Here is a 17,912-nt window from a genome sequence, read left to right as displayed (position 1 = left end):
AGTTTTGTACAAAATCAGTTCGTTTCAGGAAGAGAGTAAAATCTTGAGCTACAAAAATGTACGGTATGTGGAAAATAATGTGTTTTTTTAACCATAAACCATGTAAAAATATAGTATAATACCAAATACACAAAATAATGTGTTTTAGCAATAAAATAGGTGCTCTTCAATGTAAGAATGAGATCTTGATAAAAAACGTAACCACAGGTCGTAATAAGCTGCTGGCCGCTAGAGGGCGTTTATCCCTAAAACGTATCTGTACTTTGTAATAAACCACTTGTACAAATTACGTATATGGGGTTTTTTTTTTTATTTTTATTATGGGGAGCAATAGGGAACAAATGCCTTGCTGAAGGCAACATGACGACGTGAGACTCGAACCAGAAACTTTCAGGTTACAAACCTGACTCTCTAAAGCAGCCTTTCCACCGTACACAACATCCCCACACCACTGTAGGAGTTCACCCCCTAGTGGCAGTCGTAATGAAATTTCATTTTAATCATAAATCCGTGCCAATATGAGAAAGAAGCTCATTCCCGCGCAAGAGCATTTAATCTACGAAAATTTACCATAGTGCAATAAATAAATTAATGCAAATGAATGAAACAATAAACAGCTATGCATATATTTGACAAAGACCACCAATATTTTTGGAGATAACTTATGGAGACAAGATTAAAAATAATAACACATAAATGTAAAAAAATCGTATTATCGGTAATCAATCGTTTTTAAAGGATTCAAGTGTTACTGATAAAGTAAAAAAAAGATGAATGATTTTCACCTCGTACAATGTTTGATTGTAATACAAAGAAATTCATGACTTCTGGTCAGCGTGTGGCATGCGGTGTAGTCACACAAATTCATTTTTTTAACGCATCCAAAGCTCAAATCGGATCTGAAAATTACGCATCTGCAGATGTTCGGCACCCCACGCATCTCCTTTGCGACTCTCCATGGGGAATGAATGACTAACGTGTTTTCTGACTGTCGTTTGTAGTGTACAGTGGAAAGGCATGCTTGGAAATGTTACGTTTTGGATTATGGGTAATGTAGTATCGTATAACAACGCAATGTTTACGTTACATCTTTCAATAAATATAAAAACAAGACTTATTTTAGTGAGGTTGCGGTGGTAGGCTTTGGCAAACTATGGCATTAAAACGATACCTTTAGGAGCTGAAGAGAAAAAGAGAAAAGCAGAGAAAGAAAAGCAATCACAAGGTAAAGGTATTTTCTGCTTTAAATTGTTTAATGGCTAAAAACATTAGAAAATGTCCATCACTCTTTCTAAATTTACCCACATGAAAAAGACTATTATGCTATATAATTTACTGCAGTACACTGTATAGTAAAATTCTTAGATTATAAAAATATACCATAGTAGGGTTAGGGTTATGTAATTATTTTGTATTAATATCCATGATATTTGTATTGATACAGTACTGTAGTTCTGTTGCACTACAGTTGTTGCACTAACATAATTGCTTAATATGTTGCACTTAATAAAAACTTCTATACACCTAAATATATAAATGTTCATTTTTGTCTGTTTTAATTGCATTGCTATAAAAAATTTACACCTGTGGGGCCCATTTTCATGGTCTCGCCTAGGGCCCCATAACCCCAAGGGCCGGCCCTGCAAACTTATTACCATCAATATACTATCACTGTATACCACGGTTCTGCCACTCTGCATTTTTGTAAGGTATTATTCATTCTGTGCTGAATGTAGTTGTGCGATCTTCTAAATTCGATTTGTATGTATGTGTGCCAGAGAAGGAGGGACAGGTGCTTTATGATTTTGATTTGTGAGTTTAATATCTCTACTGTGGATTGCTGTGGACCATTAAAACACAAACAGGTCGTTTGAGGTTCGTGGAAAGCCAGTAAGAGTGTCCAACACCAGATTGTGTGTTTGGCAGTCATTGAAATGGCAACAAATTGTATAGATTAATAGGGCAATATAGAGTAGGACATGATGAAAAAAATCACTTATAACATGCACTTACAATGGAAGGATGCATTGAAAAAGACGGATTTCTTACCTAACATTTTTGTCAGTCCTGTCCAGTACAAATATCTAGAAACTTCTTTGTTTAAAAGAAGAAGAAAAAATCTGACAATGGGATAACAGAAATAAAAAACTTTTACCTCAATGTATTTTTTACCACATTGGCATAAGCTTACATAACTTTGATACTTTTTTTTTCCAGAAAACAAGACTTAGGGCCCTATCATACACCCGGCGCAATGCAGCATAATGAGAAACGCAACTGTCTTTTGCTTATTTCAACCCTGCACAATGATCATTTTCACGTTTAGCGCCACATTGTTTAAATAGCAAATGCATTTGCGCATAATTTTGCACCCATGGGCGTTCTGGTCTGAAAACGAGGTGTGTTCAGGCACATTGTTGGCGCGTTGCTATTTTGAAGCAACTAAAATAGACTAAGCCATTGACCAACTAAAACCTGCTCTAAATGTCTCAATATTGTTTTTGTTATTTAATGAGCGCATTCATTACGAGAATAGGAACAACCCTTTTAGACTGTTTGCTTGGCACACAAACCATTTTTCCTGTCGTTAAATTAGCAAAAGTGGAATCAGACACTCCTGTTTAGACCGTGTGCATCAGTGATGCGCGGGTTCATCCGAAATGAGCCTGCGGTCACCCGCGGTTATGAGTCATCCAAAAATATTTTTATTGATATTCGGGGCGCCGTCGGTCAGGTCGTTTGAAATTAAGATACCAATTAACTATTTTAAACGATTACTACTTGTAAAAAATGCAGGCCAGGAAGCGGGTTGGGCACAATATTTATTTAACATTTTTTTGCTGTCCGAGTTGCGGGCGGTTGATTGAAAATGTTGGGCGGGTGCGGGTTGTTTATATGTTGACCCGCGCATTACTGGTGCGCATTACAATGCGCTTAGGGGCTGGACACACCAAAGCTTTTACGCCCACGGCCGGCACATGTTTTCAATAGTTTCCAATGGAAGCTTGGCGTTTTTCAAATAAGCCAGCAGCTAGCGTTTTTTCCGCGCTGAAAACCGGCGCCCGGCGGTTTTTCCGCGCTCAGTGCTGAGCACCGAAAGTTGAAAAATGTTCAACTTTGGGAGAAAAGCTCCGTTCGTCAATGTCAGTTCTCAGGCAGCCGTCTAATCACAGAGGATGAGGGGCGGGACAAGTATCACAGCAACCAACCGTCTCACAGCTGACGTATCAGAGCTACCAAAGCGCTTAGCTGAAGAAAGCTGGCACTCAGCTGAAAAACAGCTGGCATTCGGCGTTGTCCAGGCGTATTCAGCCGCGTTTAAAAGTTTTGGTGTACACAACCCCTTAGATCCTTAAAATAGGGCCCTTAATGTCTTAGGTCATTTAGCTTCTCATAAACCTTTATTTGAAGATTTTACCAAAAAACAACACAAAAATTCTAAGTAAGAAATCCATTTTTTTCGAGGCAAACACGACAACGCAGGACCCCAGGGAGAGCATGGAATGAGATCTGCTCAATCTCAGTTCTCCAGTATGTTCTCATAATAAAATGCACTATTGCTATAATTTCCCTTGCACAAAAATATCAGTAGGCACCAAGAACATATTGCACATCATTCAAATTGAAATCAGTCGTGTTTTGATGATAGAAGCAAGATTTAAAAGTTTTTCTTTGATATTTCCCTTATGCAGGCGAAGCAGCAAAAACTCTAAGCTTCTGATCTGTACAGATGTTTTCCTCTTCAGATAATCCTCACACTGTATGGACTAGATGAGTTGCTTGGCTGTAACCCTGATGTAAAATGTGTTCATGGGCTGATACGGCTCTTACAGATGTAAAAATAACAGCATATTTCTGTACAGAAGAAAACTGCAGTGCTAAGAATTTGCACTGCAGGTCACTTTATTGAACTGTCAGTTGTCTCATAGCATCAATCAATACGTCAGATGTTTCGTCCTAAAATTCTTTCGGAGAAATAAAAACGAACAAAAGTGGCACAAACGTTCCAGTATAACGTAAAAATATAGCTAGAGGATATCTTATATAATGATACAGTATAAAGATAATTCATTAATGTGAAGAGTGTAGCCTAGATAAATTGGTCCTAAGAGATTTTCACGAGGAATGTTGGGAAGACTTTGGTGCCTGAGCAAATCTGAGCACGCTTTGAGAGATAAAACACTTCAGAAGACACGTGAGAATACTAAGGGTCTGAGTCTGTTTCTCACTAAACATTTGAAACATCTTCATGGAACATGATCTTAAATCCCTAATGATTTTTTGCATTAAAAAAAAATTATTTTGAAAATGTACTGTTGGCTATTACTAAAAATATACCTGTTCTATTTACAATATGACTGGTTTTGTGGTCCATATGTGTTAGGGTTAGGGTTGATCTGAAGTACTGGTATGGTATGACCTCATTTAGATAGTCAGGCACAAAAGGAAAAGAGCATCTTAACCCTTGTGCATCCTTGAGGACATTTTTGTCCTTTTCAGTTTTGAGTTTTTTTGATAACTTTGCCTGCATTAGTGCTAACTGCATAAAATTTGCCACAGGTGTGCATTTTTACTGGAATTTTAATATTTCACCTTAATTTCCTTAAAAAAATCTATTTTCTACTAGGTACACAAAATACTTCCTCTCAGGACCTTTTGGACAAAAATGTCCCCATTGAAACCCATTGAAACTGCAATTTTTAATCCCGGTGCCATTCAACTATAAAATGATGCAATCTTTGTTAACAGACTTTCATTCTGTTGGCAAGGCTTCAAAATTTAAATTTTTACTATTTTTTACCAGATGGTGCCATTTTTTTTAGGTTTGGCATATAAAGCAAATTATCGCTTTATTGTTGTTTTCTGCTTATTATAGAGCCAATTAGATATATTATGAAGCTATAATTGTGTGGGTGTGTTGGTATGGATGTCAGAGTGTGGTTTGTATGTGTGTACTGAAAATTTTATGTGTGTGTGTACCTGGTAATTATCACATTGTGGTGACCAGTTGTCCCCACAAAGATAGGAATACCAGTGTTTTTGTGACCTTGTGGGGACATTTTGAGGTCCCCATGAGAAAACAAGCTTATAAATCAAACAGAATGATGTTTCTTGAAAATGTGAAGTAGTAGAAGGGTTTCTGTGAAGGTTGGGGTTAGAGAATGGGGTAGGTAAGTGGAATAGAATATACAGTTTGTATGGTATAAAATGCATTACGTCTATGAAATGTCCCCACAAAACATGGAAACCAGAATGTGCGTGTGTGTGTATGCGTGTATGTGTGTGTGCGTGAGCGTGTGTGTGTGAACAGTTTGAATGAAAAAAAATAAATTGTACTGGAAATCACAAGACAAGGATGCACAAGGGTTAAGATGCATAAAAATGTATGTTGTTGTTAATCATTGACATATCCAAGGCTTTAATACTCAAAGAAAAAAAATCTGCTTAGCATTTATTAAATTGAAAATAATAAAAAAAAATCTTTTTTTCATAAAAAAACAGCAGTGGCATTGTGTAAACAAACCAGCATTTAAAGGGTTAAAATTCTGAAAATTAATGTTTGGTCATTGTGATTAGAGCTGATGCTGGTTAAAAAAATGGCATCAGTGAAAGTGGAAAAAAATATAAATCTATAATATTTTTATGACACTTTTTGGACATGGACATTTTTGTCCCCTGTGAACCTATGTGTAACTTTTTTTAATTGATGCACAAGGGTTAAAAATACACTATGTACCCCACAGGCAATTCTCTAATCCCGCTCAGAAAAAGAGAGATAGAGGATACAGATCATGATACTGTGTAAACTGCCTCCTGAGATGTATGGAAGTAGTACCCTACATTTTGTTTTACACACACACACACACCACTAACTTAATAGTACACACAAATCGCCTCACCTACCCTCCATAGGTGTGTTACTGTCAGGACGATTAGCAAAAACTACGTCCACATACTCCAGCTGTAACCTCTGCAAAGATCCCTTTAGACCTGAGGGAGAGAGAGAGAGAGAGAGAGAGAGAGAGAGAGAGAGAGAGAGAGAGAGAGAGAGAGAGAGAGAGAGAGAGAGAGAGAGAGCACACAGATCAGGCCAAAATAATGTTTGCAATATTTAGAATGAAGGTACTGTTTGTTTTTTGTATGTCAGAGAGGAGCCAAAATACAACTCTTCTTAAAATATTAAGTCAGGTTTGGAGTGAGGTCTGGGAAATTTCAATTGTTGGGCAAGCTACAAGACCCCTTTATCAACTTCAGAAATGTGCACCATGTGACACAAACACAAGCAGCTGCACCAAGACTTACAGCTGTTCTGAGCCCCTAGCTGACAGCAAGGGGTGTGAAAAAAGATGGAGGGATGAGTGAGGAAAAGGGGAAGGAATGTAACAACATGTGAGAGAGGATTAGATGAATGCTGCTTTGCAGACATTAGAGGATGAGAAAGCAGAAAAAGTATGAATGATTCAGCTTGTCACATTCAAGAGAAAGAGAGAAAGTAAATGAGAGAGAGATGTAAGTAATGGATGAATGCATGGATTGTCATTGAAATGTTTTCGGATTGTATATAGGGATGTGTATCAGTGTAAGCCAGTCTCACGAAATGACGAACCTATAGTCACGTAATTTTTTTATTCTTTTTCGTGATCGTATCACAAATTTCTGTTTATGTGTCATTGGTACGTATTGTTTACTCAACTGTCTACGTAGAACGTTATTATCATGTTATTATTATGAACACGAGCAAAGCAAGCTAACGTTAGTTCATCCTGTGCAGCTGTCAATCAAAGAACGATATCATCTATTGTCAATCATCTCGCCTCAAGACCCGCCCCCATTCAGAACGTTCAGAATATGTAGTCGTGCATTTTTCTTCCAGTGATTTGATGACGCATCAAATCATCGTTACTGTAGCAGTTAAAAGCTTTAATTTTTTATTTGAAGTCAGTATTTGATGGCAGCACAATTAACTACATATACGGTGGGGAAAATAAGTATTTGACACATCAGCATGTTTATCAGTAATAGGATTTTTAAGTGGGCTATGGACACAAAATTTTCACCGGATGTAGCCATCAAGCCAAATATTGAATTCATACAAAGAAATCAGAACATTTAAGTATACAAGTTGAGTCATAATAAATACAGTGAAATGACACAGGGAATAAGTATTGAACACATGAAGAGAACAAAGTGCAAAATGCCATAGAAAGCCAGGAGATGACCTGAAATCTGTCAGTATTGAGAGAGAACCCTGCCCCAATCAGTACTAATTGATATCAGCTGCTTTAGTCTTAATTGATGGCCTATAAAGGCTTCTCATTACCCAGGAGGCACACAGGAAAGAATTCATGATGGGCAAAAGCAAAGAACTCTCTCGAGATCTTCGTAATCTTATCGTTGAAAAGCATTTTGAAGGGAATGGTTATAGGCGGAGAAATGGAGAAATGTACCGGGACATTCTGGATAAAAATCTGCTGCCATCTACCAAAAAGCTGAAAATGAAAAGAGCGTGCAAGACAATGATCCCAAACACAAGGCCAAGGAAACAATCAAGTGGCCAGTCAATCACCTGATCTAAATCCCATAGAAAATCTATGGAGAGAACTGAAGATCAAAGTTCATAAAAGAGGCCCAAGAAAACTTCAAGATTTAAAGACCATTTGTGTGGAAGAATTGGCCAAAATCACTCATGAGCAATGCAGACGACTGGTCTCTCCATGCAAGAGGCGTCTAGAAGCTGTAATCACCAACAAAGGCTTTTCTACAAAGTATTAAATAAAGTGTGTTCAATACTTATTCCCTGTGTCATTTTAGTTTACTTATTATGACTCAACTTGTATACTTCAATGTTCTGATTTCTTTGTGTGAATTTAATATTTGGCTTGATGGCTACATCTGGTGGAAATTTTGTGTCAATAGCCCACTTAGAAATCCCTTACTGATACAAATGCTGATGTGTCAAATACTTATTTTCTCCGCTGTATGTTGGTGTTGGAGCATAATGTTGTTTTAGGGTGGAGTTCCGCTTTAAGGGATAAAACCTTATAAGAATGTTAGATTAATGCTTAACAATAAGAAAAAAATGTATATTCTTTAAAAATATTTTCTATAAATGCTAATGATTTTCTTGGGTAAATGTATCTCTTTTTACTCAGTGAAAATGAGAGAGAGAGAGAGAGAGAGAGAGAGAGAGAGAGAGAGAGAGAGAGAGAGAGAGAGAGAGAGAGAGATAATCTCACACTGAATTACAGTGTGGGTGCTGAGCTTTTATTAGGAATGAGGCCACACACAGAACACTGCAGTAAAAGAGAAAAAAAATCAATGAGAGAACAAGAAAAAAAAGAAAGAAGGTTTGGGTCAATTACAAACGACAGAGATATTAGAAGAAGGATGAAGAATAACTACCTTCTATAATGTGCTTTCTTGAGAGTCCACGCTCTGTTTCTGCCCTTGAGAAGACGAGTAAAAGAAAGGAAAGATTAAAAAGAGAGACAGATTATGCTATACATAGACAGGCAGAGGGACAGAAACAGAGTAAGTGACAGATGGGGTAACTTTGCATGGATGATTGGATGCTCATACATGTGAATGTATGGATTCACTCCACTGAATACTTACTTTCCTCCCCAGTACAGTTTGGTGGTAATGACCAGACTGGATCTCCTGCACACACACAGATTAATATCACAATCTGCATGATTCCTCAGTTAATTAAATTGCTGTTTTTAATACATAAATAATTTGTACATTAAAGATACTGTAAAGCCACACATGCATCCAGTACCTCCAACACTTCTTCTTGATAATGTTTCCTAGGATTACTTCTGCTCTGTAAAAATGAAAAAATACTAAATTTGAGAAAAACATTTGAAAACAAAACTGAAAAAGAAAACATTTAATGTTGGATCACTGAATAAGAAAATGAGTTTGCACTGCGGGACAGATTCACCAAATAGTACTGCATACATTAGGCAGCATCAGACAAACCCTCTTTCTGTGTTACAAATGGCACCAGATTCACAAAACTCAACTTTTTTTCTCTGGCACTGTTGTTACTGGCCACAGAAAGCAGAAGGAAAACTGACATGGCTATTTTAGATAACATCTTCATGATTTCCTAACATTTGGATTAGAAAAACTGTATCCTTAGCTTTTACTTTACTTAAAGCCATCAATAATGCATTTATAGAGGTTAATAACTGTATTATGACTCATAATAAGTAATATAAATCAAATCAGTTATTTGATTTCAGAACTAAATCTGCATGATTAATTAAGTCGTAACTATACTATAATGACATTTAAGCAATGCAGGCTGCACCTTTATAAATCCCCTATAAATCTGCAGCGCATTTGCGTTTTTGGTTTTATATTCGTTTTATATTCGTTTGATTTTTGATTTAAACGTTCAAGTGTTCTAACAACGCGTTAAAACAAGTCAAAGCATTACTTTCCAAAGTGATCGGGGGCGGAAGTTGCGCTCCGTGGCGTGGCTCGACTCACCCGTTGCTACGCAGCCATGAACCGCACGCTCCGTATGTCGAGGATAACGGAATGCGTGATCGGATTTTAATTCCTCAACTGAACCTTGTGTCAATCATATCATTGTCACCATGTGATCAGTTAATCTGGTCGGGACTTTGTAGTGTTTGTCCAGAGAAGATTTGTTACTTCCGGGTGGATATCAGCTGTTACTCAGGGAAGATCGAGTTGCGGTGGGGTTAGTTCACATCAACAAGTCACAGCTTCTAATGGAGACACCGCATAGGGAGGCAGAGCCGTAGGTGTAATGCAACACATTTTAAACTACAGATAAGAAAAAGAGCCATCAAAGTGCCCAGGTTAAGAAAAGAGAAAAGATGTGGAGAAATGTACAGAAAATAAAAGTATGTATACTGATATATAATGAAGTATAATATATTATTATGTAGCTCACTATTCAATTACACATAGAGCAGTATAATTATTTTTTTCTGTCCAACTAGCTTATATAACATGGACTACCCATTCAAATGTTATGGGATCACTTTCACTTATTAATATTTTCCCACATAGGCTATAATAGAAAATTAATTAAAACTGAAATAACAAAAAACATAATGAAGTCAATACTATGACTGAAAACAATAAAAAAATAAAAAATAAAAACAGAAACACTTACTGGTGGTAATTTTTTATAATATCTTATAAATGTATACAGAAATGTAATTTGTTAGTTTAGTGCAAGGTTGTAATAGGTCTTAGTTAAGATAAGGTTAAAAAAAGATTTACTTAGGCTACTTTTATAAAATAATGTTTATATATATTATACATTAAATAATAGAAATTAAACATGACATTTACAGAAATATTGTACTTTTTTGAACGTTAAAATTGCTCTGTGGCCCCCCGATGAAATGTCTGTCTTAGAAATGGCCCCAATCCAGTTTGAGTTTGAGACCCCTGCCCTAATGGAAGTATATGATTGAGTAGTTATTACTTATAAATCAGTGTATATTGGATTATGAGCATGCGCATTGAAATGCAAATGCATCACTTAGAAGTAATAATACAAATATTATAAATGTAACTACTATACTTCTTATAATTGGGGGGGGGGGGGTCTGTATAAATATATTTATAGTATAGTAATAACTGCCTATAAATAATTATAAAGGGGGTTATAATTCATTATAAGCATGGGCTTCATAGAAAGTGTTACCTAGTTTTTCAGCATTTTTTTATTTTTAATATTTTAAGTTTATACAAATTATTGTTCATGTTAGTTAATGGTGCATTAATCTAATGTTAACAGTTACAACTTTTCATTAAAAAAAGGCTGAAAATTAACATGAACTGAGATAAAAAAAATGCTATAAAGTGTTGTTTATACTTTAATAAATAAATTGCATGAATTAACCTGAAGTGCATGAAATAAATTTAGTTCAGTTCAGGTTAACCCACATTCGCAAACATACAAAAAGTGCTAGACATGCTAAACATCTCAGTCTCATAAATTCCTCTTTTAGAAATGTCAGACAGAAAACGACCCAATCTGAAAAACTGATGCTTATGACATCACAGGCATCTCACTGCCCCTCCACTTTAAAATAATTGGCTACATTTTTTGAGTGGCAGCAAAGTCAGCCAATCAGTAATGAGATTGCAAGTTAAGCCAGTAGGGGGAGCCAAATAGGTGCAAAACCACTTGTTTAAAATCCCCCACCCTAATAGAGCTATCTGAGAGAGGTTTTTAGGAAGCTTCTAAGGCATTACAGACCCAAACAAAAACATTTTTTGTCTACATGTCACATCACAGAACAAGGATAAATACCTCGTTCAATCATTCTATGTCACCTTTAAAGTCAAATGTGAAACTCACTTTCCTGCCGAATAGACCTCTGCAGTATCGAAGAGGTTGACGCCATTTTCATAAGCTATAGTCATCAGCTGCTCTGCCACCTGCAAATAAACACATACACAGATATCAGCCACACAGCAGTCAGATGTTTATGTGCTCTACTGGATCTGAAAATAATACTGTGCAAATGCACTTTACTCCTGACATACTGTGTCTAGAAATTGTATGATATTCATCTCTTTTATACTCTGCCAAACTCATTTTTTTCTTTGCATTAACAAGATAAATTAACTCAACATAATAATGGGTTTTCATGGCTGCACTGTTCCTGTTTTATTTATGCTGAATAAAATCACTTTTTACAATGGGGTAAGAAGCAAAAACAAGTCTTACTGTCTTATGATTCATAATGCAAGAACAGACAGATTTCCAGGCAGATGTACATTTTTTATAATAGCATTCATGTGCACGGTAACAGATTATTATGATGCATGATTGCTCCATAAATGTATGCCTATGGCAGCCTTTTTATATAGCAACACAACAGCAAATTATGACACAAGAAAAATGAAACTTATGCTGTATATTTTACCAATGAATACTGTCAACAAAAGCTGTCAACATTGATCCCTACAGCTGTCACTGAGGTGGTACACTTCAAAAAGTACACCTTTGCACCTGAAGAGTTCATACAAGTACCTCAGAGGTTTATACATTTCTATACGTAAATCTTACATATTAGGACCTTTTTAAAGAGCTAGGGATCATTTTGACCATTGTACTGACAGTGTAAACTAATAAGTTATAAAACAAGTTCATCATGTGTTGATTTTTTTATGGATATTCAAAACTCTACAATTTGATATATATGCCTACAGTAAATAAAGAGTAACAATCTCTGTCTATATGATAGAGAGATTTCAGTATTTGTGACAGTGATGCATTCTGTCACTTTAGTTGTGCGTTGGTGTGCAGAAGAGGAAAAAAACGTCTGTTCAACTGCTGATGAGATGACTTATGACATTTGGGGATGAGGGCAAAACAGGGACCTCCGCATCCCAAATAATTTGATAAGACAGGGGGGACACAAAAATGATTGGACAACAGAGGAGACTCCGCCTCTGGGGATGGTTGTCGTGGAATTCGTTGCCACGGGGACTTTAATGATGTAAGAACTGTTGGAGCGTGCGTGCTTTCGCATGAGTGTCAGGAGCCCTGGCAGAATGATGTTATTGTTTGAACAACGAGGAAGAACACAGGATGATGTGTTTATGAGTCTTCTTCATTGCAGAGATTGTCAGACAAAGATTGTTCATTTTGTGCTTATGGTTAGACTGAATTTAGAAGGAAGAATTATGGATAGTTTACAGGTGGTTCAATGCCTTATTTAATTTTAATATGAGGGTAAATATATAATTGTGTTACTAAGTAAGGTGTGCCCTAAATTTCTGCTGGCGCTCCAAAAATTTTATGTCAGGTGCTCCTAATAACAAAAAACTAATAACAAAAGGTCTTTATACACCATTGATAATATAGTTTTGCATTTTATATTGCATGTCAAGAGATCCTTTTAAAAGTCCCACATTGCACTTTTAATTAAATAAGGGACACCAATATAATGTTAGTTCCAAAAAAGCCACAGACACTATTTGCATAATATGACTAAATTGCAAGTTTATTGGAAAATTAGTTCACCTAATTTTATTTATTTATAAACATTATTGTTCATAATAAATATAAATAGTGCCTGAACTAAATGGTTTGTTATTATGTTGAAAAGGTATATAAATAATTTTACACAATAAATATTGATACTGTATGGCAGTGGTGGCCGGTGACTTCTTTTTTCGAGGGCGCTCGATGTGAGGTTCGTCACAACATGTATGTAGCCCGTCATGTTTGTGGTTCTTTTTTTTCAAAATATGTGTTCTTTGCGTCAAGTGAACCTATGTGCATCACATGTCTTGTCAAAATAAAAGCCTGCTGCAGACGCATCTAAAGGGTTTATGATAAAAGAGACGCTAGCGTTTGCCAGATAATCGCATAATCTCATGCGTAATCAGAGTTTACTGTTAAGGGAGTGTCTTGCGTGTATTTTGTGAATGTGAGTGTCTCTTTTATCATAAACGGTTTTGACACGTGTGCAGCAGGCACTTATTTTGACAAAACACGTGATTCACACAGGGAGCCCTATTTTAATGATCTAAGCGCATTGTCTAAATGGGCGTGTCCGAATCCACTTTTGCTAATTTAACGACGGGAAAAATGGTTTGTGCGCCTAGCGCATAGTCGAAAAGTGTTGGTCCTGTTGTAATGGGAGTATTTTGGGCGTTGTGTGCAATAAACCAATGAGCGTCTTATCTCTCATCCCCTTTAAAAGCCAGTTGCGCTGGCTATGTCTAATCTCTATTAAGATGAAGGACTGAAAATTGAAAAAACTAAGCGGATGAAGAAGATCCCCAGTTTAAGATTAATGTTAAATAATTGTGTTGTTTTTCACTTGTATTGAAATTGTTATTTTTTATTAAAACCTTTAAAACTCAAACAATTTTCAAACAAGGGTAAAACAAAACATCTATGCAAAAATAAATCATGACAACTTGGTAAATATTTCCAAGACAAGTTGACCTTGCTTTAAAATAAAAAATGAAGCCCCGGGATACTCACCTCGTCTGAAATCTGCCCTCCAAATGTCACCCACGTGCCTAAAAGAAAGTAAGAAAATGAGATAATGTGTGAGGTCAAGCAGACACAATCTTAGTACAAATACACAATGCACAGAAAAAATGCAACCAGCTGTAAAAATAATTGTATGTGAATGTTATATGCAAGTCTATAAAGTGAGAGAGCCAATGAGGTTGATTCTTGGTAAAAAATGATGCTGTGTTTTCCCGAGGACTGAAGTTATTCTTGGCTTGACTGCGCTCTGAAAAACACCCATGATTCATTGCTGTCAGGGCAAGACTCTGCAGACACTGAAGTAGCATGCACAGCCTCACATCCCTGTCAGAAAGACCTACCGTCACCCCAAAACTCTTCTCGGCTGTGGGTTGAGCATCTCTCCAGCAGGACCCTGGCATCCTGGTTTTAAGTATTGGTGCCAGGCTTACGCTGGCTCTCTATATAACAACCAAATTACGTGTTCAAGGTAAATGAACTGTTTTGGGGTGACCTCCCGTCAGCTGTTCCCATGGCGATCAAGTGCCCATGGCTTGTGTTATAAATGAGGAAATAGTGTGGGTGTCTGCAAGTGCTACGTTCCCTTGGTGACACCTGCACAGCGTTAAGGGGCGTTTGGCACAATTCTTATGTGTGGTGCTCTTCATCCTGCCAATAAACAGCGACTGTGAGCAACAGTGTGCAACAAAGTCTTGGGCAGCTGATCAGTTGGAGTGATATATCAGCTTATATCGGCTCAGTTAGTGGTGCAAAAGGTTCTGGGTTTGATTCCAGGGAACACACATACTAATAAAAAAAAATTATAGTTTGTAATGCACTGTAAGTCTGCCAGATGCATAAATATAAAAGTTTGCAGGCTACCCTTCTATAGTTACTGTAATGAGTATTAGTATTAAGTCAAATAGTAATGGTAATAAGATCCTAGACAAATATATGCATGCACGCACACACTCACCAAACCCAATACAATGATAATTGCTGCTTTGTTGGTTCATCCTAAGATGTTTTCAGTTTATGCATGTCTGTCTGATGCATTGAAGTGTGAGTATCCTGCAGTGCTGTTTGATCACGTGTCTAATGCATGACCCGAGGCAAAGACCTGTGATGTCTATGAAAAATAACAGCTACAAGGACCATAGCTCATAGGGGGCGTGCACACCAAAGCTTTTACACCGGCGGCCGGCGTTTGTTTTCAATTGTTTCTAATGGAAGCGTGGTGTGTTTTAAAAACTAGCAACTGGTGTTTTTTTCCGCGCTGAAAGCCGGCGCTTGGCGGTTTTTTTGCTCTCAGCGCAGAGGGCCGAGATTTGAAAAATATACAACTTTGGGTGAAAAGCTCTGCTCGTCAATGTCAGCTCTAATACGGCCGTCCAATCTCAGTGAAGGAGGGGTGGGATAAACATCACAACAACCAACCGGCGCATCGTCCAACAACTGATAAACAAAGCAGAAGTATTACAGAAACCAAATCCAGCAACGCTGGCAGTCGGCTGAAAAAAAGCTGGCAGTCGGCATCCGCCTGGCATTTTCAGCTGCGTTTAAAAGCTTTGGTGTGCATACCCCCATAGTGCGTAAGAGTGGCTTCTCCACTAGTTTTAGATACAGGACCCCACAGACAAAGGCAAAATCTGGTGTAGGATCGGGGGCCACATTTAGAAATCCATCGTGAAGATAAGCCTGGGGCTTTTTTGACATGATGGTGGAATGGCAAATGCTTGTTCCTCTGTGTTCTTACAGTTAGCCTTCACAAATGACAACAGTATAACCCACTGCAACTAAACTTTGGTTTCCAGGTTAACAATAGCTGCACTTCCTTTACAGATTTGTGCAAAACGATATTTCGCAATATTTTCGAAAAAACTTTTTTGAAATGACGGCATCTCCACTTATCAATGATATTCAACTGAAATGTAGTCAAGTCATTCCAAACATCATGTCAACTGATGTTGGTAGGTTTACTAATATAACATCCACCGCAGTAGCCATTATTTTTTAACCGAAGGAGATGTAGGAGTATTATCCAAACATTATTCCCAAGGGAAGCATCCAATTCTTGGGAACACACACAAATGAGGCGTTTCTGGGAGGTTTTTTGCACATACCAAATAAGGATCGTTTTTCCATTTCACGTCTTTTCCTAATTGCCTGAAAAACCATCTCATGCGAGCGTATAAACCTTGCAAAATTGACGTGTTTCCATTGGCCATATTTTCAATTCGCAATGTCAATTTGTCAGCTTATGCGTGTGTTCCCTGGAATCGAACCCACAACCTTTGCGCTGCTAGTGCAACGCGTTACCAGTTAAGCTACAGTAAAGGGCCAGTCACATTATAATGATAACAATAACTATAACAAAAAAAAATATAGTTTGGAAAATCGTTTTATATTAAAGACAAAAGCAGAGTTCACACCATAACTATAACAATAAAGATACAACAAATGATTTCATTGGCATCACTTTCTGAGTGATTTTTTCCCCACCTGATGAACGATAAACCATTGACAGCCAATCAAATCTATTTGAACTTCAAGTGCACGCCCACTTCAAATAACAGTGGAAAAGCTCAATGCGGAAGTCTATAACATAAAATTACCTCAGGTATCCAGTGCTGATGCAGTTTCTGTACTACGTAATGTTTTTTTCCCACCACACTGACTACGCCAAAAGGTATTAACTTTTTAGATTACACAAACTAGATTCACTGTTTAGACTTACGCGAAATGCAGCGTCTTGAGGACATTTAGCGTTACCCGCTGTGTAAATGCAACGAGAACAGCATATTTACATATTCAGTGTAAACAATTGCAAAAGTTTTTATTACAAGAAATATCCAATAAAAGTTAATGTCATTAAAGGCAAGTATTTGCGCGAGTTCCCTGCGTGTGAGCGAATTAGCATTAAATTATCGTTATTATATGGACGCTAATATAGTTATCGTTATAGTTAACGTTATAGTTATCGTTATAATGTGAATGGCCCTTAACACAGTCAAGACTTTACATCATTAGAGTCTACTGTATGTATTTAAAGGGGGGTTAATCGTATTTCATGCATTCTGACTTATTAACATATTTAAGAGTTGTAATCCTCATGCTAAACAAAAAGCAGTTGAGCGTGTGACAGAGTGTTTCTGGGCCAAACTCACGCCTCCTCTTTCCTACAAGTTTCGGGAAAGTTTTTTTTTTTCGAAAATGTGTACCTGTTACATATCAGTGACCCCATATTCCTTTTATGGGCACTTCCCCCGGAAAAGCACCCCACACGTCAATTAGAGTGAGAAAGAGGATGCTCATTAGTATTGTTTCTTTGAGAAAAAGTCACAGGCATCACTGCATGTGATAGCTTTGTTTTATATCAAGAATTAACAATAGAGACAGAGCGCAGTTATGCTAATTTGAAATGGGGCAGTCCCAACCGTGTCGCAGGCGGTACGTTAAACTGCATTAAATGTCTGTGTTTTGTTGGCAATCAGAGCTTAAGTGCATATTATGAACATGAACATGTAGTGAATCATAAATTATCCAGAGATAGTGGAATAATGTTTTGTGTCTATTGCTTGCTCCTGACTTGCTGCGGGATCTTGTGCTTTTTCGGAAACAATCGCTAGAGCTGTCTTTATAAATCTGATAAAACTAAAGACTCTTCGGCGATATGAAGGATGTAATACTACTCTATAGGTACTCAAGATTAACATGAAATGAGCAGAAACAGCGTGTGTTATGTGAGCTTTTTGTAATATATTCATGACATCAGGTGGTGTGGCACAGTGACACAGTGGGTAGCACTGTTGCATCACAGCAAAAAGGTCTCCGGTTTGAGTCTCGGTTGGGTCAGAATACCTTTCTGTGTGGGGTTTTTATGTTCTCCCTGTGTAAGTGTGGATACTATGGGTAC

General features: G+C 37.2%; 1 protein-coding gene across 2 annotated transcripts in view; it reads right to left on the bottom strand.

Moving 5' to 3' along the window:
- The window catches only part of kcnab1b (potassium voltage-gated channel subfamily A regulatory beta subunit 1b), a 61,043-nt gene that overhangs the window by 17,179 nt on the left and 25,952 nt on the right, over positions 1 to 17,912 (bottom strand). For both annotated transcript variants that reach the window (XM_065262222.1, XM_065262223.1), the window contains exons 3-8: positions 14,006 to 14,043; positions 11,360 to 11,439; positions 8,783 to 8,827; positions 8,617 to 8,661; positions 8,404 to 8,447; positions 5,905 to 5,991 (exon numbers count right to left, since the gene is read on the bottom strand). In XM_065262222.1, coding sequence (XP_065118294.1) covers positions 5,905 to 5,991; positions 8,404 to 8,447; positions 8,617 to 8,661; positions 8,783 to 8,827; positions 11,360 to 11,439; positions 14,006 to 14,043 — 339 coding nt within the window. The remainder of the gene's footprint in view (positions 1 to 5,904; positions 5,992 to 8,403; positions 8,448 to 8,616; positions 8,662 to 8,782; positions 8,828 to 11,359; positions 11,440 to 14,005; positions 14,044 to 17,912) is intronic.

The sequence above is a fragment of the Paramisgurnus dabryanus genome, chromosome 6, assembly GCF_030506205.2.
Source record: "Paramisgurnus dabryanus chromosome 6, PD_genome_1.1, whole genome shotgun sequence".
Lineage (NCBI taxonomy): Eukaryota > Metazoa > Chordata > Actinopteri > Cypriniformes > Cobitidae > Paramisgurnus > Paramisgurnus dabryanus.
This window is presented reverse-complemented; position numbering and strand designations above follow the sequence as displayed.